Source organism: Eptatretus burgeri, chromosome 2, assembly GCF_056783735.1.
Source record: "Eptatretus burgeri isolate ZD-2024b chromosome 2, Ebu_testis_v1, whole genome shotgun sequence".
NCBI classification, from domain to species: Eukaryota; Metazoa; Chordata; class Myxini; order Myxiniformes; family Myxinidae; genus Eptatretus; species Eptatretus burgeri.
Window position 1 is genome coordinate 132,372,641 of NC_140962.1, and position 18,355 is coordinate 132,390,995.

Below are 18,355 nucleotides of genomic sequence, written 5' to 3' on the forward strand. Positions count from 1 at the left end.
AACAATGAGTAACGTGTTGTAGGCACGTTACGCGATCGTTGACACACGTTACTTGTAAGGTACTCATAACTCGAAACACGTCAATGTAATGATTAGCGTCAGTGTTCCAGACTCCCTGTTTTTTTTTTGTTTAAAAAAAAAAAAAAAAATTTCCTTCGGTATGAAGGTCATGTTGACACTTTGATTTATAGTGCGGTTATAATATAATGTGATTAAAAGGCTGCCGCTCAACGATTTAAATCATAACCGTTATACGGAAGATGAAGAAAAAAAAAACCAGGGAGTCTGGAACACTGACGCTAACCATTACCTTGATGTGTTTCGACTTATGAGTAACGTACAAGTAACGTATGTCGACGTGTGTCAACGATCGCGTAGCGTGCCTACAACTTATGCCAGCGTATGAGGAATGTGTGTCATACGTCGAGTACGTCGAGAAATTTTCAACATGCTGAAAATTTCTCGACGTACTCTATGTACAATGATGTATGCCAGCGTACTACGACGTATGCCAGCGTGCTCTTAGCTTATACAAAACTTACCAATAACGTATTCGACGTGTGCCAGCTTGGTTCGGCAAATTTTTCATACGTCTGCATACGCTGGCTAAAACGTCAAGGTGTGACAGTGGCTTCACACTTCGATGTCTAGTGCGGTTATGATTTGAATCGTCGAGCCGCAGCCTATTAATAGCCTATGCCACTTGATCGTCGGCGATACGCTGCCGCGCTATGCATAAGTTAGACTATCGTTGGGCATAGGTTGTGAATGCCGACAACATGCTCAGCATTCGTTGGTTTAAGTTATCTATATGTGATTAAAACGTTCTGTGTACGTTACGAATAAGTTATGCATACGTCCAACACATTGTACGCCCAAAAAATAAAAAAAACATCAATAGTTCAGCGTACGCCAGCGTTTTACATACATTTTGATACGTTGCCATACGCTGGCTAAAACGTCAAGGTGTGACAGGGCCTTTAGCGAGGAACACCGTATCGAGTCAGCTATTTCAAAATCTCCACCAACTTTTAACGGGAAACTCTCAGGTTATGTCACAGTGCACTATGATGGAAAATGGTGGCTTGCCTGCATCATGGAAGCCTTTCAGGACACTCATGAAGTGAAAGTGAATTTTCTTCATCCAAACTGGCCCGCAAATAGTTTCTTTTTTCCTGACATTGAAGATCACTGCATTTTAGACATTTCTGATATACTTCTTTCCGTAGAAGCAAAAACTGCTACAGGTCGAACCTACACAATCAGTAAAAAAAGAAACCCAGCTGTTAAATAAAACATTGGTTGGCAAAAAATCTTGACTATAATATGCTAGGAAAAACTCTTACTCATACTCGTATCGCTTCCAGTTCCTGCATGTGCATGTTAAAAATTTATGTACCATATACTGATATAGTGTATTGGAAATCTTGTGTTCTGATATTGTGCTGTATTGTGTCCAGCACCCGAGTCCCCCAACATATATCTTTGCCATGCGTGAACCCATTGGGATCCCATTTTCATTTATGCTGAGGTGTTGGAGTATCTGAAGGGGTATTCTCACACGAAAAAAATCAGGACCATTGGCTTGGCTGGGGAGCGGGGGCCCAATGTCAAAGGGCGCCCCAAACTATAACTTTTTGAATTATTGTTTTGGAGTCATTTTACTTTACGCACTTCGAAAGATCTCGCTTTTACGAGCATTTTGATACTAAGATTTGCCAAATCGGACCACGACAACCTGTGATATGGCCTCTGGAAGATTGTTGGGCAGCCGGGGGCGCCTTCATTTGGGGGGCCCCTAAAATGGGCCCCGATGGGCCCACAGGTTTAAAAGTTGGTATTTTGAGTTTTTTTTTCACCCAAGGGGCATTCCATTTCAAGCGTACACACCCTCCTGACACTAATACCTCATTTTCTCCCCATATGTTGGTCATTTATTCACTTGGGTGAAAGTGAATTTGTGATTTTAAAAAATTGTGATTTTTACCCAGATCTGCAGAGAGCGAAGAAGCTACTGCTTGCCGTTCTGAGGATTGACAGATGGTACGGCAGAGGGTGGAGAAATCAGCAAAGGGATAAAGAGGATTTTCCAGAGTTGGAGAGATCATTGATGAAAACCAGAAAAAGAACACACCCAGAACGCTGCCTTGAGGAACTCCAGCCTGGACAGGAGGAGGGGATGAGAGAATTCCAATTATGACCACACATTGACTGTGACAGGAGAGGAAGTCTGCAAGCCATGAGTGGAGATGGCCTTGGATACCATCAGAAGAGAGTTTGGTGAGCAGGCAGAGTGCCAGACCGTGTCAAAAGCACGTGATATGTCGACGGATATGGCTCTGATTTCATGGCTCGCATTGAGGACCTCCATCCATTGTTGGGAGAGCAGAAGAAGCATATCCAGGGTAGAGTGACCTGGTCTGAAATCAAATTGATGATCAAGCCATTGGAGAAGAAGAAGGATTTAATGTCTGAAGTGATGATGGATTCCATAACCTTGCTAATGATTGGGAGAAGGCTAATCGGTTTGTCGTTGCAGGGATCTGTTTTTGCACCTTTTTTGTGCAGGGCAGTAATGTTTGCTGATTTCCAAGCAGATGGCAGATGACCTTGCACAAATGAGAGGGTGAATAGAACAGAGAGGGTGAGCAAGAGCAAATGAGCAGGTTTTTAGGACACGTGGGCTGTTGCTGTCTGGACCGGTTTCAGAATCTGAGGTGAGGTTTGACAGCAAGGTCTCCACGTTGTCAGAAGAAAAGGACACAGAGTCCAGGGACAGTTGGGTGTGACTGAGTAAGGTGGTACAGAAAGCGATGGGTTTCGGACACAAGATTTAGCTGCAAACACCGAGTTTCGGCATTCGCCCTTTTTCACGTGCAGTATCAGCAGTGCGGCCATTTAAGGTAAGGGGAGGGGATCAGGGAATGTAGGGGGAACATACACTAGAAACAGATTTGATGAGACGCCACCAATATTTGGAGGAGGGAGAGAGGTTTCAGAGTTCAGACTTCAGGTCAAAAAGATGTTCTTTTCTGGCTGTCCTGAGGGTAGATACACACTTCTTCCGAACTTTATGGAAGGAACTGAGAGTTTGCTATCCATGAGGTTTGCTATTCATGAGGCAAAGGCAAGTTGTTTCAGGACAACTGCCTCTCCACAAGCTTCAGTAAACCAAGGGCGGGAGGAAGGGTAGGACAACTGAAGATGAGAGGGGATAAATCTGTGCATGAGGAAGAGCAAGTTTCTTTGAAAGAATTCCCAGGATGAGTTGATGTTGGAGAAAGTAGCGATAGGAGACCAGTCTGGAAATTTGATGGTTGCTTGGAGACCCTGCCAGTCGGCTTGAGTGAAATGCCAGACTCGACGGCGGTGAGGTGGTTCTCTGATAACAGCCAGAGAGATGTTTACTTTGACAAGGACGTGGTCAGAAGAACCGATTGGAGCGGAGGAAGAACGGCAGATATTTTCAGGGAAATTTGTCAAAATCAGATCCAGAAGACATAGAGTACCATTGGTTGAGATCCGGGTCGGGAAGTTGACTGATTGAGTCAGTCCCAATGAGTCGCAAAAGTGTTTTGCTGAAGTGCCATGGCAGGTGAGAGAGGTACCCACACCTAGCCAACTGGCGTGATGACAATTGAATTTGCCACATATGAGGAAGAGAGAGTTTGGATGAGAAGATAGAAGTTGGTCCATGTTTTCGGATAGTGAGGTGAAAATGGAGTCATCACTGTTTGGTGGATGGTACAGTACACATATAAACATGAGGTGGGAGTGGAGGGGAAGCCGTAGCCAGAGATATTCATGGGGGTGTGAGGGAGTGAGGGCAGTGCATCCACAGTGAGGAATAGAGTCTTTGATGAAGAGAGCAACTCCTCCACCGAGAAAAGGCTCAGGTCTGTCATACCGGAGGAGGCAGTAACCATTGAGAGATACTTGGGAGTCAGAGACGTCTTGAGGGAGGAAAGTTTCTGTGAGGCAGATTGTCTGGTTTGTCAGTGGTAACCTGTATGGAAAGTTCTGGAAGGTTTGAGCAAAGGCCCTGGATATTTGAGGTCCACACTGTTAATGAAGAGGGAGGGGAGGAGGCTTTGGGTTCAGGGGATGGGAGGGGAGGGGGAGGGTAGGACAAGGGAGGAGGGGGAGGGAAGAACAAGGGAAGGGGAGGGAAGAACAAAGGAGGAGGGGGAGGGGGAGGAAAGGACAAGGGAGGAGCGGGGGAGGTAAGGAGAGTTGTTGAAAAAGTATGGGGGATTGCCGAAGAGCTCGGGGAGGGGGCCGGATGAGGAGTGAAAAGGCTCTGTGGTGCTGTGTTGAGGTACAGTGGGGAGTAATAAGAGAGGGGGCAGAAGGCAGTGGAGTGATGAGATGGAGGTTCGATTGAATGTGAGGCGAGACTTTGCGCTCGACGAGTGCTGTTCTCGTTACCTCCGCCACCGATGGTGAAGGATATTATGTTTTCACCCCTTTCTGTGTTTGTGACTTGGCGAAATCTTCGATTTTGTCAAGTATGTTGGTTTGTTTGTTTGTCCAGTCGTCTACAGCCCAAACGGCTGGACCAGTCGTTCTTAAATATTTACACCTGATAGGCAATCCACTTGAGACGGTCCGCGTCCAAACCCCGTCTTAATCGGACTAAACGTCGCAACGTGACTTCACACAACGTGAAAACACATTTTTGGACATAACTCAGTGACCGGAAGTCGTAGCGACTTCTTGTTGACGCCAAAACAAACTTGAATGGAATATCTAAATGTTTTTAAAATGCATGTTAGTACAAATTATGCACAGTTTTCGCAAGCGTATGACGTCAAAGTTTTTAGCTATTGGCGTGATTTTAAAAAAATTCTATTCGTTCTACAGGTCACAATTCTTAACCGATTTGGATGAAATTTTAACAGCTGATAGAAATCCACAGTGCAAAAAGATATGTGACTTTTGGTGATGTTCAATATCAGGATCTGGATTCTGCATCACTTTATATTATTGCCCATTATAAACCAATGGGTAATTTTTTGAATTACACATGGCTATTTCTCAAACAGTTTTGCACTTATTATATTGAAACTTATACTGTCTATAATATACATTTTTGTTTTACAACATATTTCAAACCCGATAACGGGATCGTAAAGCTGGTTGAAAAGCAATGTTCCGAGGTATTTTCAAATATTTTCTACGATCAGAATGAAGGCAACAAGCACCGATGATAAGTTGTTGAATGCCACATGGTGGCTTTAAATGAGTTGTGAAAATTTTCAATCTGCTGCCGTTACCATGACAACGCGCGCCTGATTGTTATTTGTGACGTCGCTTCATTTTATTAATGTACGAACAAATAAACACCACACATTCCATGACATTACAGCTTGGACCACCACACGGAAAGGTCAACTAATTCGCCAAGTATCGTGCTAAGCACGATTTTTCTTTTGTCTGTCTGTGTACAGGATATCTCAAAAAGTTGTGGACAGATTCAGATGAAACTTTGTTGACATGTTGGGTGTGTGGCAAGGAAGAATTGATTTGAGTTTGGTGAAGATCCGAATCCGTATCTGGATCTGGATTTTGAAGTGATTATTAACCATTGAGAGATCGGGCCAAAAACGATATGTAGCATGATATTTCAAAAATGTATCGGGCCAGATGTGTTCTTGTGGATCAGGCATTGTGTGACGGTGGCTGCGCTCTACCGAGTGCCCTTCTAGTTATATATGATATACGTACAAGCAGTGGATGTAAAAAAAGGAGCTGTGTAAGCTATAAAAAGAAAAAAAAATTGCATGACATGATTGACTTTACTTTTGTCATCGCTAAATGTAAACAAGTTCGCATCATGTCACACTGTTCCCCTGCTCCCCCCATCCACACCTGAATGCATGCGTGCATGACCGATATTTAATTATAATTTATTTTGTGGAATGGCAAACTTGTCTTCGTGAAGGCTATTGTCGATCTCCGTCGGTAGCCAGGTACAACGATGGATGAAATCAACGGGATATTGATCGGAATGTGCTTACCGCCGTGGGGAGCAAGGAGAAGCTGACGTTTCTGGCGTTAACTCTTTGTTGGAGCAATGTCACTTGCATAGTCTGTCGACGTTTCGCTGTTTCTTCGAATCTCATAAAAAAACAAATGCTCAGTGTCGAGAATGTGCAGCCAGGGGGCGCCTGTGCACCTTATGCACATGGCTTGTTGGGTGTCAGAGTTTGAGTACATTTCAATCTAAGTGTTGAAATCGTAATCGATTCCCAGGTTGATGGGAGGGGCCGGGGTGGGGGGGGTGTTAATTTACCTGGTTTAATATAAATCTTCAATACTTTCGATTATCGTTGCATAGGCAATCCCTTTTTAAAGATTTTGTACACCGGGCAAGTTCTTGGTACTTGTTTTTTGGGAACCAACGTTTTTATTGCATGCTCTCAGCAGACAATAAAAAACGGATGATCGCAGGTGTGCTTCAATACGTTGTTTATAAGTGGTCTCTCCACTGCAGCCCTCCACCCGTTAATGCATCACCTCATCCTTTTGCTCTCCTCTGGCAGCCTTTTTGAGTTGGCCATGGCTGCGGCTGGTACGGACTTTCGCTCGGACAAGCTGTGGGACATGTACATCAACTGGGAACGTGACCGCGGACAACACCGTGAGGTCACGGCCATCTTTGATGTCTTGCTGGGTGTCCCCACACAATTGTACAGCCACCATTTTGACAAGTACGTGAAACGCTCGCTCGTCGAAGGTTGCATTTCAGGCTGCCTGTTACGTTTGTTATCCTATATGGTTTTTGAATCCAAGACCTTCAGGGTAGGGTAGGATATTTTGATACTTTTGAGAACAATGTGTTCAGAGTGTTGAATTTTTAACCAGTCAGGAGGTTTTTTTTTTTTTTTGAAAAACAAACTATTTCTGCCATCTCCTCTGCCAAGGTTTTGTGCTGGCTTTGTGTTATTTATTTATTTAAATACCTTTATTTATTTAAATTTTATTTATTTTATTTATTTAAATAAATAAAATTTATTTATTTTACTTAATATTTATTTAAATACCTCATATTTCCATCATCAGGTTCAAGGAGCATGTGAGGAACAACCTGCCCAAAGATATAATGTCCACTAGTGACTTCCTTGCACTGCGAGCGGAGGTTGTGTCCGGAGAGAAAAGTGCAAACACGGCAGAAGAGGAGCTGGATCCTCCTGGTGGTGATAAACCTCCTGGAACTGTTGCTGTTGTGGAAGATGAGGTACGGTGACACATTTGAGAGCAATCTTAATTAGGCAAGCAAGCTCATTGGTGTAATCATGGTCTTCCTTGTCTAAATCCGGTGGTTCAGAAGTTCACCGGTGTGTGTGTTCATGTTCATTGGCATGACCCAAGATCAAGTTGGCATCGTAAATTGGGTTTTGTTGGCCGACAGAATAACTTGGAGATTGACACTCGCCTTTGAGCTTTCTTTCTCTGTGATTTATTTCCATCCAGACGATAAATTACCCTCCTGGTGTTTCAGGAAAAGGGTATTAAATCGCGAGAGTGTCAAATTTTTGCGGAATGTTAAACCTGCTGTACCATCTGCTTTCGCTGGTGGATGTTCAATATCTCACAGTGCCTTTCCAAAGAATAGGCTATTGTGTGCTGGTTTCTTGCCCAAATTAAAATAATTTCTGCACTGATCCCTCATTAATGAAGGAACGAGCAGCCTGGCCTTATCGTTTGAATCACGGTCAAATGTACATTCGATGGATGGACAGTTTTGGCATCTAATCTTGCCTCGTAGTGACCATCCTGTATACTTGGGCTTGTTTTTCTGGTGCAGGAGGACTTGGAAACAGAGAAATTGAGAGAGCGTGTCATTGCGGCCCGGCAAGAGGTGCACGTGCTTAATGAGCAGGAAGTGAGCAAGAGGTGGAACTTCGAGGAGGGTGTAAGTTTTGTGCTGGATCGTGTGGGGAGGTTTCTTCTTAATATCATTTCTGCCTTCACCTTCAAAAATACACATGTATGAGGGTGTGTTAAAAAGGAATGCCTTCTATTATTTTTATTCCAAAACAGAAAAAGGAATTCAAATGAAAGACAGATACTAACATCAATCTTTATTCTCCCATGGGGCATATTTATTTCTCAATATAATCACCACTGTGGTCCACACATTTCTGCCAACGTACAAGTGGTTTTGTGATGCCATCACCATAGAACTGCGCGTCCTTATTGAACCAGAGCTTCACAGCAGGCTTGACATCATCATCATCGGAAGAAAAAATGTTTTCCACTAAGGTGTTCCTTAAGTTTGGGGAAAAGTTGAAAATATGACGGAGCCATGCCGGGGCTGGTGATCCGTTGTTGCGGTACTCCATTCACCATCTCTTACTCTCAGGATCGTAATGGTGCACCCACCCACCTCTCGTCTCCGGTCGGCCACCCCCAACCTCTCGTCTCCAGTCGGCCACCCCCAAGTTTTCATCTCCAGTCATCCACCCCCACTCAACCTCTCGTCTCCAACGATTTACACTTCACTGCACTGACAAAGTTGTGCTGCCGTCTGCCATCTTGACTGACGTTGTGCTGAGACATGAAGTGTCAGAATTATAAAACTTCGCACCCTGTGATGGGAAGAATGAATGTACGGACTGCGCTTTGTTTCTTTCGAATATGTTTACCTGTTTTGGAAAAAAAACGATGAGGCATTACTTTTCAACCCACCCTCGTTTATTTTTAGTGTGGTTATCTTGGCTAATGGAAGAGTATTGGATTAATTTCATTTATTATTGCTCCCAAGAATAGCAAACTTCCCCTGACTTTGGGCTTTCATCTGCACTCTTCCCCACCCTCACCCACCTCTCTTGTCCATTTCAATGATTGTAACCAGGTAGATTAACTGCCAATGTTCCATGAAAGAGCTGCTTCATCAAAGTTATTTGGGGTTAAAAAAGACGAAATGTTCTCACAAACCAAAACAGCATCACCTCCCCCGCCGTGTATTATCCCTCAATTAACCTTTGATACCATGTAAAAAAAAAAAAAAAAAAACAACAAAGAAAAAAACAAATGGTCTACCCAAGAAGAATTGTTAAATTCATATGTTTGACTTTTGGGAGAGTGCAGCAACGATTAGATTTGGCTGTTTCAGCTCAGCCAATGAAGCAAAAATATTTTGAGTGTTGAGGCTAAAGTCAAGGCCGCTCCAACACGAATGTGAGGATAATTGTCGCTGTTAAAGAAGGATGGTTATGGGAGTACTACATTATGTTTTGTGAGGAATGTGGGGAAAAAAACAATTAACTTTTTCCGATGTATACTTTATAACATGATTTCAGGTGAGTTTTGAAACCAAATAAGCGTTTTGTTTCATATGTGGGAAACGAAGATGATCCTCATCGTGGAAGTTTGACTACACGCTGGGAATCTGTTCAAGTAATCTTCTGTTCAGGTGTTGAAAATCCTGAACGAGGGTTTGTGGTTCACATCGTTATTCAGTCAGCCATTGTGCATGGAAACGATCGCTGCACTTTGCACTCGTCGTGTGGAGAACAGCCTGTCGTCGTGCACTGGTGCAGGGCTCAACATTGACCTTTTTCCAGCCTGTGCATGGGAGATATTAGTTTTAGATTTTTACTTGTCCCTTCAAGCATTGTACCTGTTCAACTATATGTGAAATAATTTAATTCTAAAACAAAAGACTTGGCCCCGCTGGGTCAGGTTGGTCAAGTCATTGAAGCGTGCAGTGTGCACACTTCTTTGATACTGTTGTTAAGCCATTAGTTTGGGCTAGCGCAATAGCCTACAGGTACACGCACTCACCTCAAAGCTGCCTCGCCCCGGTTTGAATCCCGACCCAGCTACAGTCATCCCGGTGTTTCATTCCCACTGTGCAGTTCGTGAAGAGTACGTGAGTTTTTGCATTCTATAGAATTTATTCCATTCTATAGCGTCGAAGTGTGGTCTTTTTTGAAAAGCACAAACAGCCTCACTATTTGCTTAATTTATTAATTTTTTAACTCTGCCTATGACCTGCAGATATGTTCAGGAGGAGAAAACGAAATTCCTTGTACTTTAAAAATACGTCCATAAACAGCCAGTGGTTGTTTTCATCCATGAGATCCATTCCTGCTTCCACTATTACACGTCTTAAAATGGTATCTTGTCTGTGCAGTGGCCTTGTACCAGCTTCATCCGATCCCTTCCCCGCAGTGTGTGTGTGTGTGTGTGTGTGTGTGTGTGTGTGTGTGTGTGTGTGTGTGTGTGTGTGTGTGTGTGTGTGTGTGTGTGTGTGTGTGTGTGTGTGTGTGTGTGTGTGTGTGTGTGTGTGTCGTCTTTCCCTCGAGTTACTCAGATGTTAGGAAAGCATTCCCATGAATATCATGACCACACGCTTCATTTTATTTGTTTATTTTAAGCAAGAAAGGCAGTAAATAATCGACACTTTCCTAACTTCCTTGTGTGTGCTCGGTTTCTCCTTTGCTTGTGCTCCAAGTAAAATGTGCTGACTTTAGTGTTGTTTTGCCGAATCCAAGGAGCAAATGGCTTTGCTTACCCAGAACAGGTGCCAGCATATGGGTCCGATACGAGATATCGAAACCGTCCAGGATACATGTCCTTCGTGGTGTTTTGATCCCAGTTAGGCAATGGTGTCGAGCTTTTTCATCCCCCCACCCTCCCCCCTCCTTGCCCCGGTGGGAGGCTCTTACCAGCTGTGCAGACATGATTTTGGTAACAACACCGCCAACGGGCTGTGCTGAAATGGAAACGCAGAAACGTGTTTTGAAAGTTCCAAATCTCAATCTTCGGAAATGGACTGATAAGTAACATGAACATGCGAGCACCAATCTTGGATGGCATTTTCGAACCCCTTTCTGTTTGGTGTGCTTCTCGAGCTGCGATTAGATCAAAATTATCTGCTCTTAATCTCACCCTGAAATTATCTCTCGCTTTGCTTTGTTTTGTAACTTTGCTGAGCACAGTTAAAAAAAAATGTATTTTTTATTTTTTGTTTTTAGTAAACTGATGGAAGGCCTGTGGAAGAGCTTTGAAGAATTTGTGCACGAAAGTGAGAGAACGTTATGAGACGTCAACCTACTTAAAATATTTTTTTTTTTTGTTTGTCTGAAACGTGTTTATAAAGACGCTTTTAGACGATGGACAAATCAAAACAGGATGTTGAACTCGAACCCGAAGCCACGGACGGAGATGGTAACACGAAACGGGCCAACTGATGTATGCCAATGGCCAATTACCAGCACTCTGGGAGTTGAGCGATGTACCATTTCATTGTGTCGGCCTCAACCATACCAGGTGCTATATGCGTTCTGTTGAAAAAAGACAATTACCATTTCATTGAAAAAATAAATTCGCAACGCTTACCGTTAAAACCCGTCCATTCTGGAACCTGTTGCTCCGCAACGATCATTCAAGGAGGAAGACGCTGGCAGGACTGAGCGTAAACATTCCAGCTAAGGTTGGTGCGCTCATTGCAGGAATAAAAGGTAGAAACGCTCACCGGATCGTTCCCAGCAAATCGGTGTGAAAGGTTGGAGGACTACTGTTCCCCCTTCGCAGACAGGTTGGAGTAATTTGGGGCTTTGATGAACAACCGAAGCACCCTTTGTTTGTTGACGTTTGATTCTAAGACATTGTTGTCCCATTCCCGGCCTGTTTTTGTTGCTTGTGCTCAATCATGTTTCATTCCCTTTTTTGATGCACTCACACCTTTGAAACGTTTGTTGCTTTGTTGGCAAGAGCATTAGTCGTCTAAGTGCCATTCATGTTTCGTGACATCCATGTCTGCACTAAATGTTTACTTTTTTTTTTTGGAAGCTGGTAGTTTGATTTTCTTTATTTCATGTCTCATGATGTTGTTGTTGTTGATTGTTGTTGATCCTCCTCACGCCGTCGGGCACATAAGGCTGCCGAGGTAGTTTGATTGGCTCTAGGGTTACAATCCTGCACGTGTCACCACTCAGATATTGGCTACTCGACTGGCTCACTCCCACCAAGTTGATGCTAATTTTGCCGACCGAATAAGGATGACGGACTGAGTCAACCGGCCTGATTTTATTCTGACATTGCTGGAGCTCAGGACCTTAAGATCCTGAGCCAACTGCCTTAACCATTCAGTCACCACCACGCTAGTAACATCTTATGTAGCTTGTTAAAATCCAACTTTGTGCTTGTCGGCAGTGCTCGTCTCTTGTGCCTGACTGGCTTAGATATTCCAATTTATCTTTCAATGCAAAATTCACTTTTTCATTGCTCCCACAACTTTAATTCCATCTTGTTCATAGGGTTTGCGGTAATAGTTATCCCCACTCTTTTTGAAGAAAAAAAACAAAAGCAGGGTGGGGGGATATTGTAATCGGCTCCTTCTGTCTGTCTGTGTCCATTCATTTCGCCGTCTCCTCAACGGTTGTGCAGAAATCCGCCAAACCTGGTAATTTTGATCGCCACATGACACGAATGTGCAAGAGCAGTGTCATTTCTGGTTCTCCTCCCCCCGGGCTTGGGTCAAAAGGTCAAACACCACATTATGCAATTGAGGGACATTTTAAAATGGAACTTTGTGTGTGTAATCAACATTGGAGGACGCATGAAGTATGCACCAATTTTTTTGATTTGACCCCTGGTTCATGCCCTCGGGGATGGGGATTTAGAGTCGCGGTGGTGAAAACACGGAAAAAACAATTTAACTCAGAAATTCATCTTTCAACTTTGCTATAAGTGGGAAGCATGGGAATTTGCGATGGCGTGGCATCGACTTCACACTAGTTTTATTTCACTTATCCGTCGGTGTTCTACTCTCCTTTCTGGAAAGAATGACAGCAACACTTTAATAGACTGAAGAGCCCTAAAAGAGTACTTTCACATACGTAATCTATTCCCATGATGTAATGCCTCAATTAATTAATTATTTCGATGTCCACCAAAGAGTTATAAAATTCTGATTGGTGGGCTGTTGGGTTCCTCTCTTGACGCAGGTGAAACGACCATACTTCCATGTGAAACCACTGGAGCGAGCACAGCTCAAAAACTGGAAAGATTACCTGGACTTTGAGATCGAGAACGGCACCCATGAGCGTGTGGTGGTTCTTTTTGAGCGCTGCATGATTGCGTGCGCCCTTTACGAAGAATTTTGGATCAAGGTGAGATTTGTATCGCGTGTGCAACATCCCCAAGGGCTTCCCGATGAGAATCGCAGAGACAAAGTGAAACGATTATCAAGTAAAGATGGCAGCACTTAATGCTTGTAGATCTCGGTTTAGCAACAAGGTAATGGCAAAATGCAGAAAGTCATCATGGAATGCCTGTCCTCACCATGGCCACTGTCTTCCCCTTCTTTTATATTCAGTATGCCAAGTACATGGAGAACCACAGTGCTGAAGGTGTGCAGAATGTGTTCCGGAGGGCTTGCATGATCCATCTGCCAAGGAAATCAAACCTGCATTTGCTCTGGGCTGCATTTGAGGAAGACCAAGGTAAGATGTCGTGCAGAAGAAAGTTGTAAAGGGTAGCAGCGGGTGCCCAGGGCATAACTTTTTATTGTAATTTTTTTTTAACCATTTGAGCTTTTGTCATCAAAGTTTCAACAAACCTTTATCATGAGAATTATGGAGAATAAAAGTAATCAAATTTAAGCCTCTCTCTCTTTTTTTAGCTGCTGTTTTCGTCAAGTTTAGTTTTGAGTACAAAGCGGATGCAGATGGGCTTTGCATTTTGAGATGCTTTCTCGTTGGTTCTTGTGTCAAATACCACTACGGTCTCACATCCAAACAAAAACATTAAAAATTACAAAACCAACTTGGTCGATATCCATTTGGGACGGTACGCTCCAGAGAGCCATTGTTTCCACTCTGCGTGGCACACACTATTTGTAAGCTGCGCACACTGGCTTATTCTACTTCACTGTCCATTTGCAGCATCCAATAACTCACAAACACTCACCGTTGAACACAATAAAATGAGGCTTTATGGCTGATGGCTGCACCTTGAACTGTTTTGGTGATGGGTCCCAAGAACGCCACCACTCCGTGCTGGCTCGCTGTAACTCTGGCGTGAAGCGGTGGACCCAGATCTCATAAAGTATTGCACTATTCAAGAAATCATCTCCGTCCCTCTCGTCGCATTCCTGGCACTCGCTTGCAATGCTCTTGATAAAATGCGAAGTTATTTCCCACCGACCTTGCACTAATCTAATCAAATTTCCAGTGAGAACGAATGACCGTTTACACACTTCCAACACCAACAATAAATTCGTCTGCAATTTTTGTGTCGAGCGATTCTTCAACATTAGTTGTTCAACACCTTTTAATGTTTTTGTGTTTTGTTGAGTGACCGCAATTGATTGCAATGGGGAGTGCTCCGTGATCGCTCACCAATTCACGGCCATTCTGAAACCTGTGCCGTGTAAACTGAAAGACATGCTTCACCAAATTGTGTCGATGGTCTCCTGTGAAATTTAATCTGATTTGATGTTTACCTTCACAAGGAACTTGCCAATGCACCACTCTTTCACAACACACGTGATGATTCATCCATCCTTCCATCGGGACCATACTCTGTGCAGAGCGTTGGTGCTGCCTAAGCAGTCTCCTTTGCTGTTGGACACAATCCTGGATGGGTCGCCACTCCGACACAGGATACCGGCAAGCTGGCACTAATTTTTCCGACCTCGGAAGGATGACAGGCAGAGTCAACCCCACCTGGTATAATTCAACAGCCGAGTGGGATTTGAACTCAGGATCCGAGGATCCCAAGCCCACCACCCTAACCATTAAGCCAACACCAGGCATACACGTGACGATGTTGGTGGCCATTTTGGTTTTTCCCCAGAATGCCCGGTCTAGCATTTGTGGAACTTCCTGTATGGCTTGCTTCGGGTAGAGAACATCATTATAAAAGTTTTTTTTTTCACGATTGATCTATTATTTTTACTTGTTCTCCGATTAAAAGTCAATGTCAACTTTGAATCTCCCTCGTATGTGTATCCATACTCCCCATGCTCAGTCTTTCCGAGGGTCACCATATCCATACTCCCCACTCCAAAGCTTTATGGGTCACCTCCACAATGCAGGATACTCAGATGAGGGAGCAAGAATTTAGAATTTGTTCAGGGTGCCAGTGATAGCTCACCTACTCTTCATAGAGAACACCGTGGGATCTTTGACGTCCACCAACTAATGCCGGCAGACGGGGACGTAAACCCTCATATTTGTGTTTGTGTTCATGATGTTCATGATGTCATGATGATGTCGTTGAGTAGCACAGTGCGTGCTTTCATGTGTAATAGTCTGAACCTTGTGGCTTCACCTCGATTCCAATGCAGCACTAACAACCTCTAGTTAATAGCTTATTAATATTGTATTGTGGATAGTTTACTGCTCCAGATAAGCCAGAGCCTCTTCTCCATTCACTTCTTCCTCTTCCTCAGGTAATGTAGACGAGGCTCGGCGAGTGCTTCGGGACTTTGAAATGATGGTGCCGGGACTGGTAATGGTACGACTTCGCCGAGTAAGCCTTGAGCGACGGCAGAGCGACCTGGTTTCTGCCGAGCAGCTCCTGCGCGATGCAATGTCTGTGGCCCGCACCCCGGAGGTGGTCACGTTCTACGCCGTGAAGTTGTCACGTTGGCTGCTCAAAGCCGCGGGGGACCGGGACCGGGCCCGCACCGTCTTACTCGAGGCAATCGAGAAGGACAAAGTGAGCAATTGTCCTTTCTTTACTTGCTGCATAGATGCTCTGTCATGCTACACCGGGAACAGAATCCATTAGATAGATGGCTCGCAGCTATGATGTTTTTGATCGATGAGAATTAGAAAAAGTCAAAGACGTACCTGTGATTTCTCTGTCGGAATGTAAAAACAAAACCCTTCCGAGCGGTAATGCATCGGTTATTCTGTTCGACGTTTGTTTTTGTTCCATTTGTTGGTGTTCTATGGCACTAATGCTTCAGCTGATAGCAGTAGCTTCAATTACCAAATTCCCTCAAATTGCTTCCAGCTCACCATGCCATCTTGCCTGCGGTTTGACAATAATTGTTAGCTGATGAGGCCTCTAAGCCAGATAAGCGGTTCACTTTGCGGTGCAATTTTTTTTGCTTTATCATGAAGTATCAGGTTAGGTGAATCATGTTGTGAAGGTGGAATTAGACCTGCAGTTGGGACGGATCAAAATCCTCATTCTCACTGACAGTGGTAAAAATCAAACTTGCTTGATACCCTCGGCTTGTTTTGGTGCACTCTCGAGTTTGAGGTCACATTGTGTTTTTGTGGCCATAGGTTTGAAAGAGAGATGACTTTCCGTGGTCCTTCATTGCAGGCAAATTCGAAACTTTACCTGAATCTGCTCGAGCTCGAGTTTTGTGCCGACCTCAAAGAGAACGAGGAGAACGTCCTGAACTGCTTCGAGCAGGCCCTCACCAGCGACCTGTCCGTGGACCTCAAGATTACCTTTTCCCAGCGGAAGGTTGAGTTCCTGGAGGACTTCGGCTCCGACATGAAAACGTGAGCTGTCAAGTCCTTCCCGCCCGCCATTCCACACCTCTCTTGCGAACCGGCTTAATTTTTTTCCTCACCGCCTTCCTTTTTTGCATCCCGTGCTGCAGACTTTCCCGTGCAGGGCATAACTTACCCCATTGTGTTTCCTCCCTTATCCCGCTGCCAGTAGCGTAGCCTTGTTCCGACATGGCGCGCTTGCCAACGCGCCGCAGCCGCAGGCCCAACCAGGTACAAAATTGGCCGGCCATACCTTGACAACGGATGGACATCTTTTTTTTTTGCGCTGCGTCCTGGCGTGGCTCTAACCAGTCCGCCGTGTCGACGGCTCACGTGAATTTCTTCCTACTTTCCATTCCTTCCCCTTGCGTCTCCCACTCTAGGCTCCTGATGGCATACGATGAGCACCAGCAGCTTCTCAAACAGCACATGGCCAGTCGAAAGCGCAGCGCCGAGAATGGGTAGGTCTTGCACGGTAATATTCTTACCATCACTGTCTTTGTTTTTTTGTTGATGCTGTGGCAACTTGCGTTATTCCAGCAAGGAGGAAGCTCGTTCCGGTTACTCACGATACTAGTTTGCCGGCTTCTTTGTCTCCTCTGTTTGTTCTTTCTTTCTTCTCGGGGTTTTCCTTCCAACGGTTACAACCACACACCATTCCATCATTTTTGAGCCAATCCTCTTCGAATGTGACGTGGAGAAACCGTGGTTCAAGATACCCAGTTTATTTTATTTTTTTTTCCTTCTCGATTTTAGGCACCGGCACCGATTGTGAAGGGATCAAGGGTGAAACACTAAAAATCACGCATTTTGTTTGCCATTCCCTTGTACTTTAGTGGATGGAGCTGGAATTTGGCACAAACAGCCCCTTTTTGATTGCACAGCAAGATTATGGATCGGAGTTGTTTTTGGGGTGAAACACGGGTCAAGGGTCAAAAGTGGTTGCAAAATTGCATCCCGTTTTTGACCCACCTTGCCTGCGTATCTCAGCCGATAAAAAACATGAATTGGGAAATCGATACGTCGTCATAACCCCGACACAATGAAGCGGGTCGACATTGGTCTGGTGTCTTTTCAGTTATACAGAAGATGAAAGGTGAACAATAGATTGCACAGTTAAGGATTTTGGCATCCCCACCCTTAATTGACCAATTCGGACGTGGCCTGGCATAAAATTATCTCACTGCAGTGCCGATAAGACTGATAAAAGCTCGTGTGTTCGAGCTTCACGTAAAATTTTGTTGAACGAGTGAAAGCATTCTTCTGACCGATGGGATAACTTCGCTCTCTGACTTGTAGTTTATTAACACTTTGAATTACCTTAGTGGAACAAGCGACGAGTCCGAGCTGTGTTGGAATGTAAAGTAATCATCAAAGTTGTCTCAAAAAAAAAAGGTAATTTTTTTTTCCAACTGTGATTTAAGGCTCATGGAAGAGCTCGTATGTTTGTCCCCTGCCAGAGAACGGCCTTATAAGGTATCTGTGTACATTTACGTGAATTGCGGGGACATCTGTAGACAAAGGACGAATTAACGTAGGACAGTCGACTCCGTTCAATAACAACACCTCGTTTGCCGTCGACTCTCGTAGCCGGCGTTTGCTTATCAAGAAGAGAGTGTGTAACGCGAGAAACGACTACCCATGAGAGTCAGGAGGCAAAAAGACATTTACGGCATAATACAAGCTTTATTCTCATCATCAAGCATGATAAACGATGATGTGAATCAATGAAGGCCAATTAGACAATAAGGTACATTTTCTGAACACAAACAAAAAGAAACATTCACTCAGATATTTTGGTTTAAAGAAGTTTGTTGTACTTGTCTTTCTTTTATTTATTTATTTTCTTTCTTGAATGACAAGAGGTTGCTCGCTTGGAC

General features: G+C 44.1%; 1 protein-coding gene and 1 long non-coding RNA gene across 5 annotated transcripts in view; both read left to right on the plus strand.

Annotated features, from left to right (window-relative positions):
- The window catches only part of LOC147033175 (uncharacterized), a 388,661-nt gene that overhangs the window by 71,507 nt on the left and 298,799 nt on the right, over positions 1 to 18,355 (plus strand). The gene's annotated exons all lie outside the window — the stretch shown is intronic.
- PRPF39 (pre-mRNA processing factor 39) overlaps positions 1 to 18,355 on the plus strand; it is a 61,134-nt gene that overhangs the window by 40,285 nt on the left and 2,494 nt on the right. For 2 of the 4 annotated variants that reach the window (XM_085871297.1, XM_085871298.1), the window contains exons 5-12: positions 6,546 to 6,713; positions 7,066 to 7,240; positions 7,811 to 7,918; positions 12,963 to 13,127; positions 13,334 to 13,460; positions 15,413 to 15,681; positions 16,300 to 16,484; positions 16,859 to 16,936. In XM_085871297.1, the coding sequence (XP_085727423.1) occupies positions 6,546 to 6,713; positions 7,066 to 7,240; positions 7,811 to 7,918; positions 12,963 to 13,127; positions 13,334 to 13,460; positions 15,413 to 15,681; positions 16,300 to 16,484; positions 16,859 to 16,936 (1,275 nt within the window). Of the gene's footprint in view, positions 1 to 6,545; positions 6,714 to 7,065; positions 7,241 to 7,810; positions 7,919 to 12,962; positions 13,128 to 13,333; positions 13,461 to 15,412; positions 15,682 to 16,299; positions 16,485 to 16,644; positions 16,707 to 16,858; positions 16,937 to 18,355 lie in introns of all 4 variants that reach the window. The other 2 variants (XR_015055456.1, XR_015055457.1) reach the window with 2 other exon arrangements.